This window comes from Eublepharis macularius, chromosome 3 (genome assembly GCF_028583425.1).
Source record: "Eublepharis macularius isolate TG4126 chromosome 3, MPM_Emac_v1.0, whole genome shotgun sequence".
NCBI classification, from domain to species: domain Eukaryota; kingdom Metazoa; phylum Chordata; class Lepidosauria; order Squamata; family Eublepharidae; genus Eublepharis; species Eublepharis macularius.
Window position 1 is genome coordinate 93,144,732 of NC_072792.1, and position 17,491 is coordinate 93,162,222.

Below are 17,491 nucleotides of genomic sequence, written 5' to 3' on the forward strand. Positions count from 1 at the left end.
GGATTTATGCACCCAACGGTGCGAAAGAAAATTTTTTCAAGGATTTACAGAAACAGCTAGAAGAATTGACTTATGCTCAAATAATTTTGGCAGGCGACTTCAATGGAGTTACAAACCTGGATGAGGACAAGAAATCTAAAAGTGCACACAAAAAAAGAGGACTTTTACCAAAATCTTTTTGGGGGGATTAAAGAACAAGAAAGTCTGGAAGATGTGTGGAGGAGATAAAATCCCAAAAATAGACAATACACATTTTACTCAGCAAGACACTTTACATTATCAAGAATTAACATGATCTGGGCCTCCAAGGAACTGGCGATATGGACTAAAGATGTGGAGATAATGCCCAAGGCAGGCTCAGACCACAATCCAGTCATGTGGAAATTTGGGGGAAATACTAAGAGAAGAGGATGGAGGATAAATGAGGACTTGTTGCAGATAGAAGAGAATATGGCGTTGCTACGGAGGGAAACCAAATTCTTCATACAATACAATATGAATAAGGATGTACCAACTTATAAGGTATGGGATACATACAAAGCTATGACTAGAGGAATATTAATGGACTTGAATGCAAGAGATAGAAGGAGAAAGGAAGAAAAGAGACATGAAATTATGGAAAAAATTAAACCCAAAGAGATACAACTTAAGAAAAGACCAGGGAAGAAGAAAATATATCAGGATATAAAAATTCTGCAGGAACAACTGATGGCAATGAATAATAAAGAATTGGAGTGGAATTTGAAAAAAATGAATCAAAAGTCGTTTGAGGGCGCAAATAAACCTGGGAAATACCTAGCATGGCAATTAAAAAAGAAAAAGGAGAAGAAAACCATAACTAAGATTCAAGAAGAGGACAAAATACTGTTGGATCAATCAGCTATCAGTAAAGCCTTTTTTAAATTTTATGCAAAATTGTACCAAAAAAAGGAGGTGAATAGTGATTCAATAGTGGAATATTGGGAGAAAATGAAGCTTCCAATAATTTCAGAGGAATGGAAAGAAAAGTTAAACAGGGAAGTGACAGAGGAAGAAATAAAAGAAGCTATACAGTCAACTAAATTAGGGAAAGCACCAGGTCCAGATGGAATAACAGCAAAGTTCTATAAAATGATGGCTAATGAATTGGCACCTTTTTTAAGAGAGGTAATGAATGAAATTTTGCAAGTCCAAAGGATTCCTGACTCATGGAATGAAGCCAATATATCGTTGATTCCGAAAGACGGACAAGATTTGACCAATGTTAAAAACTATCAGCCAATTTCGTTGTTGAACAATGACTACAAGATTTTTGCAAAAATTTTGGCGGAAAGGTTAAAAGGATGGCTGTTGGAATTTATTGCAGAAGAACAGGCTGGATTTCTACCTAATAGGCAAATTAAGGATAATTTAAGGACAGTAATAAACGCTATTGAATACTATGATAAGCATTGTGATAGGGAAGTTGGTTTCTTTTTCGTGGACGCGGAAAAAGCATTTGACAATCTGAATTGGAACTTTATGTTTGCCACTATGGAAAAGCTGCAAATGGGAGAAAAGTTCATACAAGCAGTTAAAGAAATTTATAAAGACCAGTGTGCAGCGATTGTAGTGAATGAGGATTTGACTAAAAAATTGAAAATAAGCAAAGGTACAAGACAGGGTTGCCCATTGTCTCCATTGTTGTTTATTCTGATCTTGGAAATATTGTTGATTCAAATACGAGAGGACGATACAATTCGAGGCATAAAAATAAAGGAATTTTCCTACAAAGTCAGAGCATTTGCGGATGATGTAATGTTAATAGTCGAAGATCCAATATATAATATGCCAAAAATAATAGATAAAATAAAGGAATTTGGAGATCTGGCTGGATTTTATGTGAATAAAAAGAAGTCGAAGATTTTGTGCAAGAATATGACAAAGCAAAAACAGCAAGAACTAATGGAGATAACGGATTGTGAGGTAACTAACAAAGTGAAATATTTAGGCATTGAGCTGACTGCGAAAAATATAGACTTATTCAAAAATAATTATGAGAAACTGTGGCTACAAATAGAAAGAGACTTGATAAAATGGAACAAATTAAACTTGTCATGGTTGGGAAGAATAGCAGCAGTGAAGATGAATGTATTACCACGTGTGATGTTTTTGCTGCAAACAATTCCAATTATCCGAGACTTCAAACAATTTGATAAATGGCAAAGGAAAATCTCAGACTTTGTGTGGGCAGGCAAGAAACCCTGTGTGAAAATGAAAGTATTACAAGATTCGAAAGAAAGAGGTGGACTGCAACTGCCAAATATAAGATTATATTATGAAGCAATTTGTTTGGTCTGGTTAAAAGATTGGATAATGTTAAAAGACCGTAAACTGCTGGCTCTGGAGGGGCATAAAAATTGTTTGGATGGCATACCTATTTGTGGTATGATAAAGTAAAAACGGATTCTATGTTTTTGCATCACTACATTAGAAGAAGCCTTTTCACAATCCGGAAGAAATATAAGGACTATTTATTTATTTATTTATTTATTTATTTACATTTCTAGGCCGCCCTCCCCATCAAACGGGCTCAGGGCGGTTTGACAACAAATTAAAAACAGTAAAAACATTATAAAAACATTAAAACATCGTATAAAAAACCATTAAATTTGGCAGGTGTAGAATATTAAATATTAAAATGCAGCATTGTCCTGCATGGGTGGTGGAAGGTCTTCAATGGTATGGCCAGCGAGAGGACAGCCTAGCCCCCACCAAATGCCCGGTGGAACATCTCCGTCTTGCAGGCCCGGCGGAAAGATAACAAATCCTGCCGGGCCTTAGTTTCCTCAGACAGAGAGTTCCACCAGGTCGGAGCCAGAACTGAGAAGGCCCTGGCTCTGGTAGAGGCCAGGCGGACCTCCCTATATGGATGATGGTATCCCCTCATGGGTGGTACCATATGAAGTAATAGATCCGAGAGCTGTTTATAATGAACAACAATGTTTAACTTACAAAGAGATATTACTAATGGAACATAAAATGTTAAAAATAAAAACGGAAGAAGAGTTATCTCCCCATTATGGATGGTTTCAATATAGACAAATCAGAGATCTTTACAACTTGGACTGTTTAAAAGGAGGAATAAGATTGAAAAATTCAGAACTAGAAGAAGTGATTTTACAAGAAGGTAAAAAAGAAATTTCAAAAATTTATAAAATACTTCTAAAATGGCACACGGAAGATGAAACAGTTAAAGTCCAGATGGTGAAATGGGCAATAAACTTTCATAAAGAAATAACAATGGAATCCTGGGAGCATTTGTGGAAAAATACACTGAAGATTTCAACTTGTACCAATATTAAAGAGAATGTATATAAAATGTTGTATAGGTGGTATTTAACACCAAAGAAAATTGCGCTAGGAAATACTAATATGTCAGATAGATGCTGGAAATGTAAAAAGCATGAAGGATCACTATATCATATGTGGTGGACCTGTGAGGTAGCTAAGCAATACTGGGGAGATATAATTGAAGTAATTAATGAGGTTTTGCAAACCCAAATAAATAAGAACCCAGAATTGTTGCTACTGAACTTGGGAATGGAAGATGTTCCAATGCAGTACAGGACATTGTTATTTTACACGATTACAGCAGCAAGACTCTTATATGCGCAGAAATGGAAAGTGCAAGAAATACCAACTACAGATGATTGGATTTATAAATTGCTGTACATGGCAGAAATGGACAAAATGACAAGGAAACTGAAAGATCTTGATCCAGGAGAATTCATGGCAGATTGGGGGAAACTGAAACAATATTTAGAAAAAAAATGGGATGTGAAGGGAGGACTGTGGCAGTTTGAGAACTATTAATTTGTGATTTTATAAATAGAAGAGAGAAGTTGAAAATAAGTAATAAGATAGGTTAAGGGTTGGAAAGCTGTTGAAAGTCTACAAGGAGGGGGGAGGGAAAGGGTGGGGGTTGATATAAATTAGGTAAGATGGGGAATGTGTGTATTAATTATGTACTCACCAATAAAAATTTTTTTTTAAAAAGGAATGGAGAGTGTCAATTTGGATTTAAGGTTCTTTTTGGTAAGTAAAGCTTGAATAATAGGGGTTCTGCTATGCAAGTGGAGACCTGCATCAAGATAGTACAGTTTGCCCAACTATGACTGCAAAGTCATGTGATCTCCCCCTCCCCTCAGCCAAGCTTATTGGTTTTAAAAAGCCTGGTTGTAATGCTGACTGTGACATCACGTGTTGTTGGATGGCATTCTTTGGTGTTTGAGTTTTGATGTCTACAAGCACAGAAACCGTTTCTCTAGTTCTGCTTTTTAAAAAAAAAAAATTAAAAACGTTTTGAATTTTTCTGCAAACTTGGTGGTTCCCCCAGTTCTGTAGACAAATCCCTCCCATTTGTACATCATCCCGTTGTGCATATTTGCACTCTAAAGCAATGTTCAAATTCGATAGCAAGAGGTTTTTTCATGATAAGCATTTCGATGTACTGGGCTACAGAATAGCACTGTTTGTTTTTCCCACAATCATTGGTCTTCACTCAGGATACAACAGAGGTCACAACTGGAATATTGGAGAGTTTGAGTGGATCCAGCAGAGGTCCATGCAAGCATCCCCAATCTCTCTAGCTCTCCATTCCCTCAGTAGCCATTTCAGGTCATAGGGCCTGCACAGATTATTTAGCCATGTGGGTTACTGCTCCTTTCTTCCTCTTCCATCAATGTAGCTCCGCTGATACAAGACAGAGGAGGAAGTGATGGTGCCCCTTTCTCCGTTCTCATGGTAGCCTCCCAAAGTGCATAGCTATTATTCCATACAGGTCCTATGATCCCAGAAAGACCCATGGCTGTCAGACTTTTCTGCTGATGGATTCTGGGATCCATGCCTGTATATGCACAAACATGCATAGCTGCTCAGGTTAGTGTCAGGATAGTTAAGTGTATGCCTTTTTATTGAGCTAGGACAGATTGTGGTGTTGCAGATTTAAATCACTGTTTAGGATGCTCTGACACAGTAGGCCTCAGAGGTTCTTGTGTAAATCTGCAAACTTATATTTTTTCACTGTCAGCTTCCGCTGTTGTCAGCGCTCTCTCTCTCTCTCTCTCTCTCTCTCTCTCCCCTCCCCCTCCCCCTCCCCCAAACTCCACCACACTCCTACACAACCCACCCTGTCCTGTGGATGGACTTCCCTTTCACCCCTTCATCTCTTCCCTGCTCCACCTGTCAGCCACGCCCCCCTCCTGCACTCTATCCACAGCCCTGGCCAACTCAGGTAGTTGCACCTGGGCTTGCTCTGCTGGCTGATTGGGGCAGGTACACCTGTGCCTCCTTGGCTGGCTGCCAAGCTTTTCTTGAAGATTGCCTCAAGCGGCTTCGCCTGGGATTGTTCTGCTCCTGGCTTCTGCTGGACCAGGCTACTGCCTTCTAGCTGGACTGCAGGCTGGGCCATGGCTCTGTGTTGCCTTGGCTGCCTCTTCTCCCTGTCTGGTAAGGCTGCTGGCTGACTGCCTTTGCTTCCTGCGTCTCTTCCCTCGGGTCTACTCCCCTCCTGGGGGTCCTCACTCTCCCTGCCTGGCCCCCTGCCTTCCCACCAGAGGGTGGGGCTAGCTGGCTTCCACCTTCCTCGCCTGACTCTCTGAGGCTTGGGTGCTTCTTTGCCCTCCTTTGGCAGGGATGCCTCCTTCCCCCCTTCTGTTGTTGGTCTGCTCTGATCCTGGGTGCCCGTTGGGGTGGCTGGGTGGCTGTCGCCCAACTGCCTTCCGTTCTCTTCTCCTGGTAAGTCCAGGGGCTGAGCCTCAGACCCCAGACAACAGTTATAGCTAACTTACAGTTTTCTATCTTGAAGGATAACTTGGGAATCAATGGTTTTATGCTCACAATAAATCCCAGAACAATTGGAACCCAACTTTGCAACTAGTATTCTTTTAAATGCTCAGAGGTGCCTTTAAGAGAAAATGAATTTGGATGGTTTCAAAATGCCACGCAAGTCTCACATAATGATGTCTGTATAAGAGAGCCACAATGTAAAATCCCCAATTCCAAATATGGGTTGAAGTGAGATTATCCTCTCTTTCCTGAAAAGGCTTGGTAAGAATTTTAGAAATTGCATTAAATGCAGGCTAGGTTAGAGAAAGGATTACATGTATGCTTTTTAAAATTTATAATCCCATCTACATGTCTTAGTGTTTTCTGTATAATTTGATTCTGTGTTATTTAATCTACTCATAAGTAACTAGAGTGATTTTAAATAAAGATCTTAAAAGACAACATTGAATGATCATTGGCTGGGATACAAAGTTTTCCCCAAGGCACTCCAGTGGACATCACTGGACATCTCCCTCCCTCTTTGGGTACAGTTATCCAGTCAGTTCCCTATCCATCTAACCATCCTAGAGTCCAGTCCACAGTCCTCCAGTTTGCCCATCAGAACATCTTTGGACTTCATAAAGATTTGTGGTTTAATGGTTAATATGTTACTTTTAAACAGTCAAAAAGACTTTTGGTTTCCATGTGTCTGTTTTATGTAATACCCACGGAGTAGCTCCAGAGCAGTGGGATCAATGTTTTGTGGCCAGAGAATAATCAGACCCTAACAATAAATGTCCTTTTCATGCTAACTTGAGTTCCATATTTAGTTTAGCTGTCACAAAAATATTTTAAAGCAACAACACATGATAAAATGAAAAACAAAGTGCATGGTACAAGAGAGGATTTGAGCAGGTTACTGTACTTCTGTCTGTTCCGGTTGTTCTTCAGCTTCTTCCTGAAAATAAGACATTAAACCCCTTCTTAAAAATCTATCATAAACAATCCAGGGGCAAGTGGTGAAAAACTATTCTTGAATCTATTTAAAGTGAGAGGCAAGCAGGAAGTAATTGTTCAGTTCCTAGGATCTCACCTCTGCCCACAGACCCCTTGGTTCATCTCTACCCTTTGTGCTATGGGGTACTTGAAAACATTCTTTTCCTTTCCTCCTGCCCCAAGGAATGGCAAACAAAGTGGGAGCAGGAACAGCAGGGAACAAATGACAGCAAAGCAGATCATATCTGATCAGCCCTTGTAGCAGTTTTGCACACAGAATGGAAGCCCACATACTAAAAATCAGGTCTAGTGCCTAACTTCTTGGGCAATAGGGTATTGTGATTCCCCAAAAGCACAAAGCAAGCATGCAGTTTGGTATTATACATTTTGAGAATTTCAGTTTTCACTTTTAGAAAAAGCAAGTCTAGACTCGATAGCTGCAAAGATAGGCTTGAAGCAGGTACAGCTCAAGACCTTTTGCCACCCCAAACACCCTCACTGTGTGCTAGCTGCCCTGCCTGGTGTAAGGCAGTCTGCAGAAGCAACTACCTCATACTCAAGCTGGGCAGCACACGCTTGTGTGGGGGTGCCTACTGCCGATTGCCAGCCGATTTGTTGCTTCAAGTGGCACTTGCTTGACTTTCAAACCACTTCAAGACTACGTTGAACTGAATACTTTATGCAAAGTAAGCATCAAGATTATTTGCGCAGTTTGTATAATTTTATTCAGGTTGCAATATTTAGCTTAGATTGACACGAAATGTTAGTTACTTTAGAGCAGACTTTTGACATGTTTTGTATACACATCCCTGAATATGCCTCCTCCCTTAATAGTCATATGTTGGTGTCTAAGCCTTGTCCTTGCCTTCTGCACAGCACAGATTTCAATCAGCTACAGAGACTCAGCCTTTTGAGGGACCTGTGCCTTTCACTGGGCATGAGAGCAACTATTGGTTGTTATATTTTCAACTGGATGGCTTCCATTTTCGCTGCTTCTTTCCAGCATGCAATCTAGTGCCAATTAGCCACAATTTGGGAAAGCAACCTACACAGAATGCAAAGAAGATGATGGTCTAGAGGGCTTTCTCTTCTCCTCACCCCCTTTTCAAACATCCAGCCTGTTCTGGTGAATCTGAAAGTTTGCACACACTGTGTTATCTTATTTTGGGGTCCTAATTTTGGTTTTTGTTAAAATAATAGAAGTTGAAAAAATTTAGATGAAGATGAATCCTATGTGTAAGTCTACAACCAGAAAACAGTTTCTGTTTGAGCCTGTGGGAATTAGTTGTCAAAGATTTATAAAAGATTCTTTCTTCACTATTTACATATAATTATTCTGTGTTACTCTGCATAACTGGTCACCTCCATGTTATCTTATTTGTATAAGAAAGTAACAGCTGAAGCTCCCATTTTCCATTCCCTTCCCAGCATACTGTTCAGACACACCACCTCTTAGAATGCAGCCTGCTGGTGATGGCTTGACTATCTGCTGTTCTGAGGAAAGGCAGTTACCTAGCAGAGCAGCAATGATGGTTAACTGATAAGTAAAACAAAGTCAGCCAAGGCCCTCCTGGATGCCACCAAGTGTTTTCACAAGTTGTTTTAAAAACCCAGTTTTTAATTTGAAGTGTATTTGTTGTGAATGTTAATGAAAAAGAGAAAGGGGGTGGAACAACTTCTAAATGAGATAGCACATTCATATTAGAGGGATGGGAAATATGAAAACCAATATACCTGTCAGTTGTGAAAGCCCAATTGTGGCTAATAACGATTTTTAAGGAATACCTAGGACTGATTCCTGCATGCCATGTACATCACTCAAAGCTGTATACATGAATTGTCTCTATTGAAAAGTGTTCGGTTTGAGGTGGAAACTATGGGAGGAAAGCTTCTTCTGGAGTTTTTGCTCTAAAATGGTTGCTTCACATGCGCAGGCCATCACTTCGCTGAATGGCCAGCATGTATGTTGGAATTATTTTGGTTCTAACAGTTACACATTTCACTGTTTGTATTGACTTTTCTAATAAGAAATGGAATTGTGTACTCCTTTGTAATTTTTTTTCCAAATCATTTTGCAAATTTGTAACATGGGATATAAAACCAGTTGAACTCTCCCTGTAAATACATAATATAATGTTTTTGGAGATGCAACCTATTGACTGTAATGCAATTTTATGAAAAGAGGAAGATTTCAACAAAAAATGGCAAGGATACAAAGAAATAAAAAATTACCTGTTGTTCTACTGTTGGCTCTTCAGTAGAATCAGCAACTGCTGCTACGTTGTCTTCTGTATGCTCCTCATTCTCTTCAATAACATCAGCTATTTCAGTGTCCTGGCAACAAAGGAAAGGCCAGCATGAATAACACAAGAATGCCAGAGATGGAAAGGCAGAAACAATTATCAAGCAGTTTCTAATGGTTCTTTACTTTTCAAAGGCATCCAGTGAAACTTGTGTAATTGCATACGCTAATTGCTTCTGAAAAGGAACAACACTGAATTTTTTTTTTTTAAAGGTGCTACAAATCCAAAACGGTCATGCTCTGTCTTCTATGGGAGGGAAGTGCATTAAACTGCAGGGCAACTGAAATCATGTGAGGCTATTTACAGATGACCACACCATTTTCTCAACCACAGCTTATGGGTGACCACCACAGTTTGCTCTGGGTGTCAGTCACCTGGGTTTATTTTCAAACATGAACAGGTAAGTTCAACCACTGAGCACAGCATTCTACAATGTTCTGCATGTTCTGCTTCGTTCACTGCAGGCTGAGTAACATGCTTATGAAGCACAGAAGCAGCCTTTCATGTACTTATGCAGTTTTCAACTATTACTATTTTTTCTCTTATTCATCAAAGCAAAGCAAAACCAGAAAAACAAAATAAGACAAACAATTCATAAAAGTATTTAAGTGATTATTGATATACAGAAGGGCGAAAACCGTTGCATTACTTCTGCACTTTTATGTTCTTCTGAAACTTCACCATTTGGCACGGTCTCCTCAGTAATCCACCCTTCCTGTGAGAAGGAAAACAAACATTCAAAAATCTCAAGAATAAAAATTTCTTTTTTTCCTCTATGGAAAAAAATGGATCAAATAGAGAACATCTTAACTTCATAGGCAGTTCTGAGGTTCTGCACACCAGCTTCAAACTGAGATGCACAGCTGCTAAGCTGCAACCTGGAAAATGTTCATAAACTTTTAAATCCCCGGAAGCAGCAAAAGACAAATCAATCTTCCCCTTTCCCTTCCTTGTCTTGTTGCTGATCCCATTCCCTCAGCTACTATGAAAGTAACCTAAAGAGCCCAGTTTGCCACAGCAAGTGGGAAAGGAAGGTAAAACCACAGAACTAGGAAGCAACTAGTTAGAAGAAGCCACAATGGACAGGTCTTTATAATAATAATAATAATAGCATTCTATTTATATACCGCCCTTCAGGATGACAACACCCACTCAGAGCGGTTTACAAAGTATGTTATTATTATCCCCACAACAAAACACCCTATGAGGTGGGTGGGGCTGAGAGAGCTAGAAGCTGTGACTGACCCAAGGTCATCCAGCTGGCTTCAAGTGGAGGAGTGAGGAATCAAACCCAGTTCTCCAGATTAGAGTCCCATTCATACCATACCGCCAAACTGGCTTTCAATAAACTGGAGGATTTAAAGATATTCGAACATTCACTGGGTTGTAACCTCAGACTGTACTGCATTTGAAAGAAATGTATGAATGTATTGTGGAGGTATCAAGTACCAATCCATATGCAAAAGAACCTCCTCAGGATACAGTGAAGCCTCCCGCCATTAGCATTCCACACCCTGGGAAACTCTTACAGGATGACTCAGCTCAACCCCACCCCTCCTGAGTAGATACAAATGACCTGCCAACATCTTTTCCACACTGTGACACTGAGAGATCTCTGTCTTTTGGTGCTACACCTCTGAAGATGCCAGCCACAGCTGCTGGCGAAACGTCAGGAACTACAATGCCAAGACCACGGCAATACAGCCCGGAAAACCCACAACAACCAAATGTATGAATGTTTCCTAAAATTGCTAGTAGGTTCCATGTCGCCATTTCTGACTTTTAGTCAGGTAGATTTGGTCAGGCAGAGGACTTGTGGGGCTTACTTTGAAGAAATACCACCAGAACTTTCTGAAAGCTTTCATACACTTGCATCATTACTTCTGTATTATTGAGTTCATATGGGAGAGAATTATAATGGAATGATTTTAGAAGTTCATTAAATTTTAATACAAGACGTTTCTGTAGTAGCAATTGTTTTTATATTTATTTTTTTAACTCAAAAACATTTTACTTACTCCAGGATTTAAAATAGCTAACACAAGGGATGTGTGTGCATGTATTAATTTATATATTACAATACTATTCCAACTAATTCAAGACTTACTTCCAAGTAAGACTTACAAAGTGGCATATCTGATATGCACCTTACAAAACTTTTTCCAATGTTGGTATGCATATGTGAAAATCAGACAGTATTAAATGTACTTGTACCAGGTTTCTGAATCTCTGGATGGCCAACCAGAAAATATTATGAATAATACCATTCACACTTTTTTCCTTGCTGCAATGCATGTTGGGTTGCCAACAACCTGCAAAAAATGTCCTACCCCTTTAAAAAAGGCTTAGTGAAATGTTGTTTACTTCTGTGCCATGAAAAGCTTCATCCATCCATTTGTACACATTAAGCCTCTGTTAAACAGGAAAGACATTTTTCCCCTCCAGATTGTTGGCAACCTAAAGTGCATGTATTTCTGTATAAAACTGCAGACTTAAGCTGAATGTCACTATCCTCAGAGGCACAGATGCAATTAGACTATGCCCTGTCCAATGTGTACAGAGGCCATGGCCACTTCCAGCTTTTCAGGCCACTGGCCACAGTAAAAATAAAAAATGATACCATCTGATTAACATAAAAACAAGTTGTGAAATAAATACTAAAAAATTAACAGTTGTCTAAATGTGAAGCCCAATTTCAATTGGACGGCCCAGGCCAAATGGCTCTTCTTCCTCACCTCTCTGATTGGCCCTGGTCCAATATGAGGATAATGTAACTGGCCCTTGTCTGAATGTGCACATTTTTAAAATATACTTTTTTGTTTCTAGAAAAGTTACACATAACCCATGATAGGATGCAAATAATTTTAGTATAACTATAAAGAAGCAATAATTAAAAGCTAAGTTATATTGATAATTACATTAATATAATACAAATATCTCTATAACATTCACTTTAAAGTTACTCATTTCTTTCCTCATTTTCCAATTTCATACTAAAAGATCACAACTCACTGTTACCATACTACATTGATTTCTAAAGAGTTATTTTATGATATTTAAGTTAAACAAAACCTGTAGCAGGTTCCTGTATTGACATGCAAGTAACCTTCAACATTTTATTTTTATGAAGCGCAAAAGACCCAGAAAAATGTGCTAGAAATATACTGGTGCATTTTAAAAACCAGCCCCTCCCCCTTTATTTATTTTTTTAATGGGGCTACTTTGTATTTCAAGGAATGTGAATATTCTAAAATCTGTGGCTCTAATTGAGTAAGAAGTGAGCACAAATCCTACATATAAATAGAGATGAGCATGAACAGGAAAAAACAAACACGATGTTCGTTGTTCGTTGCCATCCACGAACAGGGATTCACAAACATCGACGGGCATGAAATGTTCACAAACATGTTCATAGTTGGAGGTTCGTGGGAGCCAGAACGGCCCCCTTGGGACTTAGCTGAACTTGAGCTTGGGAAAGGGGAGTCCATGGGTCTCCCCCTTTCATGTCATGTTCTCTTCACAGTGGCAAAAACTGGACTGTCTGCTGGAAGCTAATTGAGGAGTTACAAACTGACCTTCCCAATGTCCAATACCCACCAAATTTGCAGGGGAAATAGTCCTCACTGTCCTCTGAAGACCCACCCACCCCCAAGTTTCAGAGAGATTGCATCCCGAGAAAGGCATGATCCATGGGTCTCCCCCTTTCATGTCATTTTCTCTTCACAGTGGCAAAAACTGGACTGTCTACTGGAAGCTAGTTTGAGGGGTTACAAAATGACCTTCCCAATGTCCAATACCCACCAAATTAGCAGGGGACATAGTCCTCACTATCCTCTGAAGACCCCCCAAGTTTCAGAAAGATTGTTCCCTGGGAAAGTCATGATCCATGGGACCCTCCCTTTCCAGTCATTTTCTTTTCACAGTGGAAAAAACTGGACTGTCTGCTGGAAGCTACTTTGAGGGGTTACAAGCCAGAAGGTGTTCAGACAGAGTTCAGACCGTCCATGCCTATGTTGCCAGGGGAATTAATTGAAAGGTGCCAGACTGTCTGGCATTACGAACGGCTGATGAACGCCACAAAGAGGGCTTGGAATGAACACATGTTCACCGGGAACAGGGCCTCATGAACAGCTTGCTCGTGAACAGCAGATTAGGATGTTCGTGGCTTTTTTTTTGTTCGAATTGCTGTTCGTGCCCATCTCTAATATAAATATCCTTTACTATTGCAGCATTATAAGTGGCCATTCCTTGTGTTCTACAGTATTACTTTAAATGGTTTACTTTTTTCCCCTTTTATCAGTTCATCTCCTTGTTTATTATAAGATGGAAAACCTGCAGAACTAGTGCAAGAGTCATAAAGAATCTTCTTGACCACAGAGGTGTCACTACTTCCTTTCATCACAGCCAGTTGTCCCATATTTTCACTATGTTTCAAATTACATCTTTGTAGTAAAAGCAGGGCAACCTATCAGGAAGAAATTTCTCACTTAGCAGTGCACATTAACTCATAACTTCTCAGGCATCTTTGAAACCACAGCACATTCTGACCCGTTGTACCCTTTTCCAATCATCTTTCCTCCTTGCAACCTACAAAAGTATTCTTTTTTCTTTAAGATTTCTCAGCACTCAAGAAATTATGTGGAGTCAGAGTTGCCTAGTTTTCTCAGGATTTTTATTGTTGTATTTCTGTTGCAAGTTGTCAGAAATCAGAACCTCATTCCCCCCCCCCTCTATTAAAGGTGTTATTGTTGCTATTATGTAGTATTTCATTATTTAAGACTGAGATTCTAAGGGTGCAATCCTAAAAAGATTTACTCCAGTCTAAATCCACTGATTTCAGTGGGCTTGGACTGGAGTTAATCTTTTTAGGATTGCACTGTTTGTTACTCGGAAATAATCTCCTCTGGAATGAAAGGTGCAATCCATGTCCCCTTGAAGTAAATGTCAAATTTGTGTTGATATTCATGGTTTGGGATGCACCCACTGAAAAATAAAACCTCAAAACAATAAGCTGTGATTAATTCATTGTATAGGAGCCCCATGGTGCAGAGTGGTAAGGTGCAGTACTGCAGTCCAAGCTCTGTTCACAATCTGAGATCGATCCTGGCAGAAGCTGGGTTCAGGTAGTTGGCTCAAGGTTGACTCAGCTTTCCATCCTTCCGAGGTCAGTAAAATGAGTACCTATGGGAAGCAAGGCATATTCTTGCAAAGCACATTGTTGTTACCAATCTGCATCATTTTATCCTTAAAATACGTCTTCAGCCAGAGTTGCCAAGAAAGAGTTGGGTGTATGAGTAGGCTCTATGGGAACAACATTTCAGGTACTGATCATTCTGGGTCCCAAGAAGATGGTGCCACTATAAAATTCCACAGCCTTTTTACTGAGAACAAGGAAGATGAAATTGTGACCACGAGCCAGTCTCTCTCTCTCTCTTCTCTCTCTCTCTCTCTCTAGGCTGTCTCAAACAGTTATTATGAGGGTACAGTGATGGAGATCATGCATTATGCCCTGAGCCTATGAGAGGAAGCGCAGGCTATAAATATTAGAAATGGAGGAGGAGGGAAGTAGGGTACACACAGAGATAACCAATGATTATTTTATTCATGCTAAGAACAGGGCATCAGGTTTGTTTTAACAGGATTTAGGGCTGGCTGGGTCGGGGGAAACTAGGGTTGCCAGGTCCCCTTACTTATGCTCCTGGAGGGGACCCATCACTTACCTTATCAATTCCTTTAAGTGCAAAGTGTGCATGCGCTTCTGGAGTGACATCATCGTACTGAGCCGGGAGCATGCCCATGAGGCCTGTAACTCCACCTTTCCCCCTGCCAGCCAGGTGAATGGTTGCAGAGGGGAGAAGGTGGGAACAGGGGAACTCACACCCCCTCTAGGGGACCTGGCACCCCTAGGGGAGCAAATTCCGTAGGGTAGTTTGGTGGCTCTTAATAGCCGTGCTTTCAGTCATGAATCCTGCTGTGGTTAAGATTGCTATGCAATTAAAAAGTTGTTTTACATGCTGAATCAATATCTTATTTATTACTAAATTAAGGTTAATAAGTTGAAATAAGCAATATAAATTCATACCTTTGATCCTGGTGGAGGAGCAAGGCCTAGGAATGAATAAATAATATTTTCTTCTTTTGCACAGAAAAAGGAATCAAAGTCCTGAAAAGAGAATTCAAACATACACTAATAAGTTTATAAGAATCATATTTAAATGGGACTAGACTCTACAAACATCTCTGCACAGCCTAAAAATTGGAAGTACTGCTAATAAACAAAGCTGTAGTGCAAAGGCAGTATTGTGCACTGTTGATGCTATGCTTATGGTTCTTATAGACCAAATGTTTGTGTGGCATTGTACCTGAATTCAGCCAAAGTATGAAAAGCATTTTGAGCATTTAGGGAAAATATTCTAGAAATACTAACCATTTCTTATAACTCTATAGCACCATGGAACATCATAACATTACATAAGGATGTTTAATTATTACAGGTATATATAATCTCAGGGACAACCACATCAGCCATCAATCATATTTACACATAATTGTTTTTTCTCACACAGATTACAGTGGGACTCTGGTCTAATCCACATTCATGAAAACCAATGAGAGGTTATCAGAAACCTCAGTTCAATGAGGAATGCTTTCAGAGGGAGGAAACCCCCGCTAAGAACTGTTACTGGAAAACCTTCCTTTATGGGCACCACAATCCTGAGGGGGCGTACAGCCACTGAAGCATCTGAGGCATCGCTGGTCTGTTCCCTGTGAACATTACACAGGGGGGAATAACAACACATGCCCCTCCACAAAACACAGACAGGATAGAAGTATGCTAAAGTCCACAGCAACCCCAGTAGCACCAACAACCAGGCAGCAACTCAGTGGCCCAAACACACACAGGCAATCACCACCTGCTGATCCAGCCGCTGCCCTTTGATACCACCCCCACCCCCCACACACACAGAGGATCTGCAGACAGGGAAAAAACCCTAGCAATGCTGCAATCTCCCCATGAGGCACACGGCCTAAGCAGTCTCCTTTCCCAGGCCATATGGGAAGGACACCCGTGCAACCAATAGGACACCCACCTCTTCCCCAGTAATGTTGCCAGGTCCCATGGCCTTAAAACCAGGGGACGGGGGATTGTGAAAGGGTGCACTTCCAGAGTCCTTACCTCAGCAGATTTTAAGCAAAATAACCCTGTGCAGGGTTATTTTGCCTTCCCTTCCTTTGTTGCACTGGGAATGACATCATTCCTAGTATGACAAGGAAGGCTTGGGAGTCGGGAGCATATAGGAATGCACTCTGGAACACTTAGGTTCATTCCCCATGCCCCCTCACCCCCACTGGCCAGATGAGCAGTGGTAGGGGGCAGAGGGATTCCTTGCCACCACTGGGGCACTGGCAGCTCTATTCGCCAGCAAATGCCACCACATGCTTGAAGCTGCACACCCCTCTCCAAGTAAAAAAACTATAGCAGAGAGAGAGAGAGAGAGAAAAGAAGAAGGATAGAGGCCATGCTCAAACCCACCACACAACATCCTAACCACAAGGCCAAGAAGGCATGGAAAACAGATATGACATCAGGCATGAGACACTCCACCGTAGCCTTGATATCATCACCAGCCATATGGAGCCAGGCAGATAACCTTGCAAAGACAGTTAGGGCTGAGTAGGATGGCATGGTTAGGGCTCCTGCTTCGATCCCCACATGGGGAGAGGCAAGAGGCAAGTGAAAGCCTGGGAGCTGATGGGCTGCCCTGAAGATCCATCATTTATGGCAGGGACACCCTTTACAACCCCTCCATGCCACACCCCTGGCGGCAGCTCTCTTGCACTCCATCTGGCCTGGGCCCCTTACACACCTGCAACGCAAAACTGTGCAGCAGTGCTCAAACTAGGCTTATCAATTGGACCCTTCCTACCACTGCTCAGTTGGGAAAATGGCAGGAAAATGTTAGGGTGAAGGGCAGCATCCAAATGCTTTGATGTCATTCCCAATGTGCCCAGAAGTGATGTCAGCATGTTTCTGGGGACACTGTAGCAGTTGGGCAAAACTCTATAGTTAAATCACAGTGTTTTGCCCATATGCTAAAGTGTCTCCAATAATGTGCTGAAGTCACTTCTGGGCACATAGTGACATCAGCACTCTGCTGGTGAGCCCACCCCTCTCATTAAGTCTACAGTACCGTAAAAAAACCAATGGGATATCACCCAAAGAAGAGTTAAGGGGGTGTAATAGATGAGGAGGGAGGAGGAGATGGGTAGGGAAGGGCATAGAGCAAGTGACATCTGCTTAAAAACAGATCGGGACAGAGTTGTAGAACACCCCAGAGTTTATTGAACGGCAAATTGTTATGAAATCCAATGAATAAGCTGCCAACTCCCTCTGTCTGGAATGG

General features: G+C 40.8%; 1 protein-coding gene across 4 annotated transcripts in view; it reads right to left on the reverse strand.

Annotated features, from left to right (window-relative positions):
• Positions 1-17,491, reverse strand: part of SH3BGR (SH3 domain binding glutamate rich protein) — a 70,023-nt gene that overhangs the window by 11,577 nt on the left and 40,955 nt on the right. Inside the window, exons 3-6 of one of the 4 annotated variants that reach the window (XM_054974912.1) lie at positions 15,169-15,249; positions 9,736-9,801; positions 9,016-9,117; positions 6,713-6,745 (exon numbers count right to left, since the gene is read on the reverse strand). In XM_054974912.1, coding sequence (XP_054830887.1) covers positions 6,713-6,745; positions 9,016-9,117; positions 9,736-9,801; positions 15,169-15,249 — 282 coding nt within the window. The other 3 variants (XM_054974914.1, XM_054974913.1, XM_054974915.1) reach the window with 3 other exon arrangements.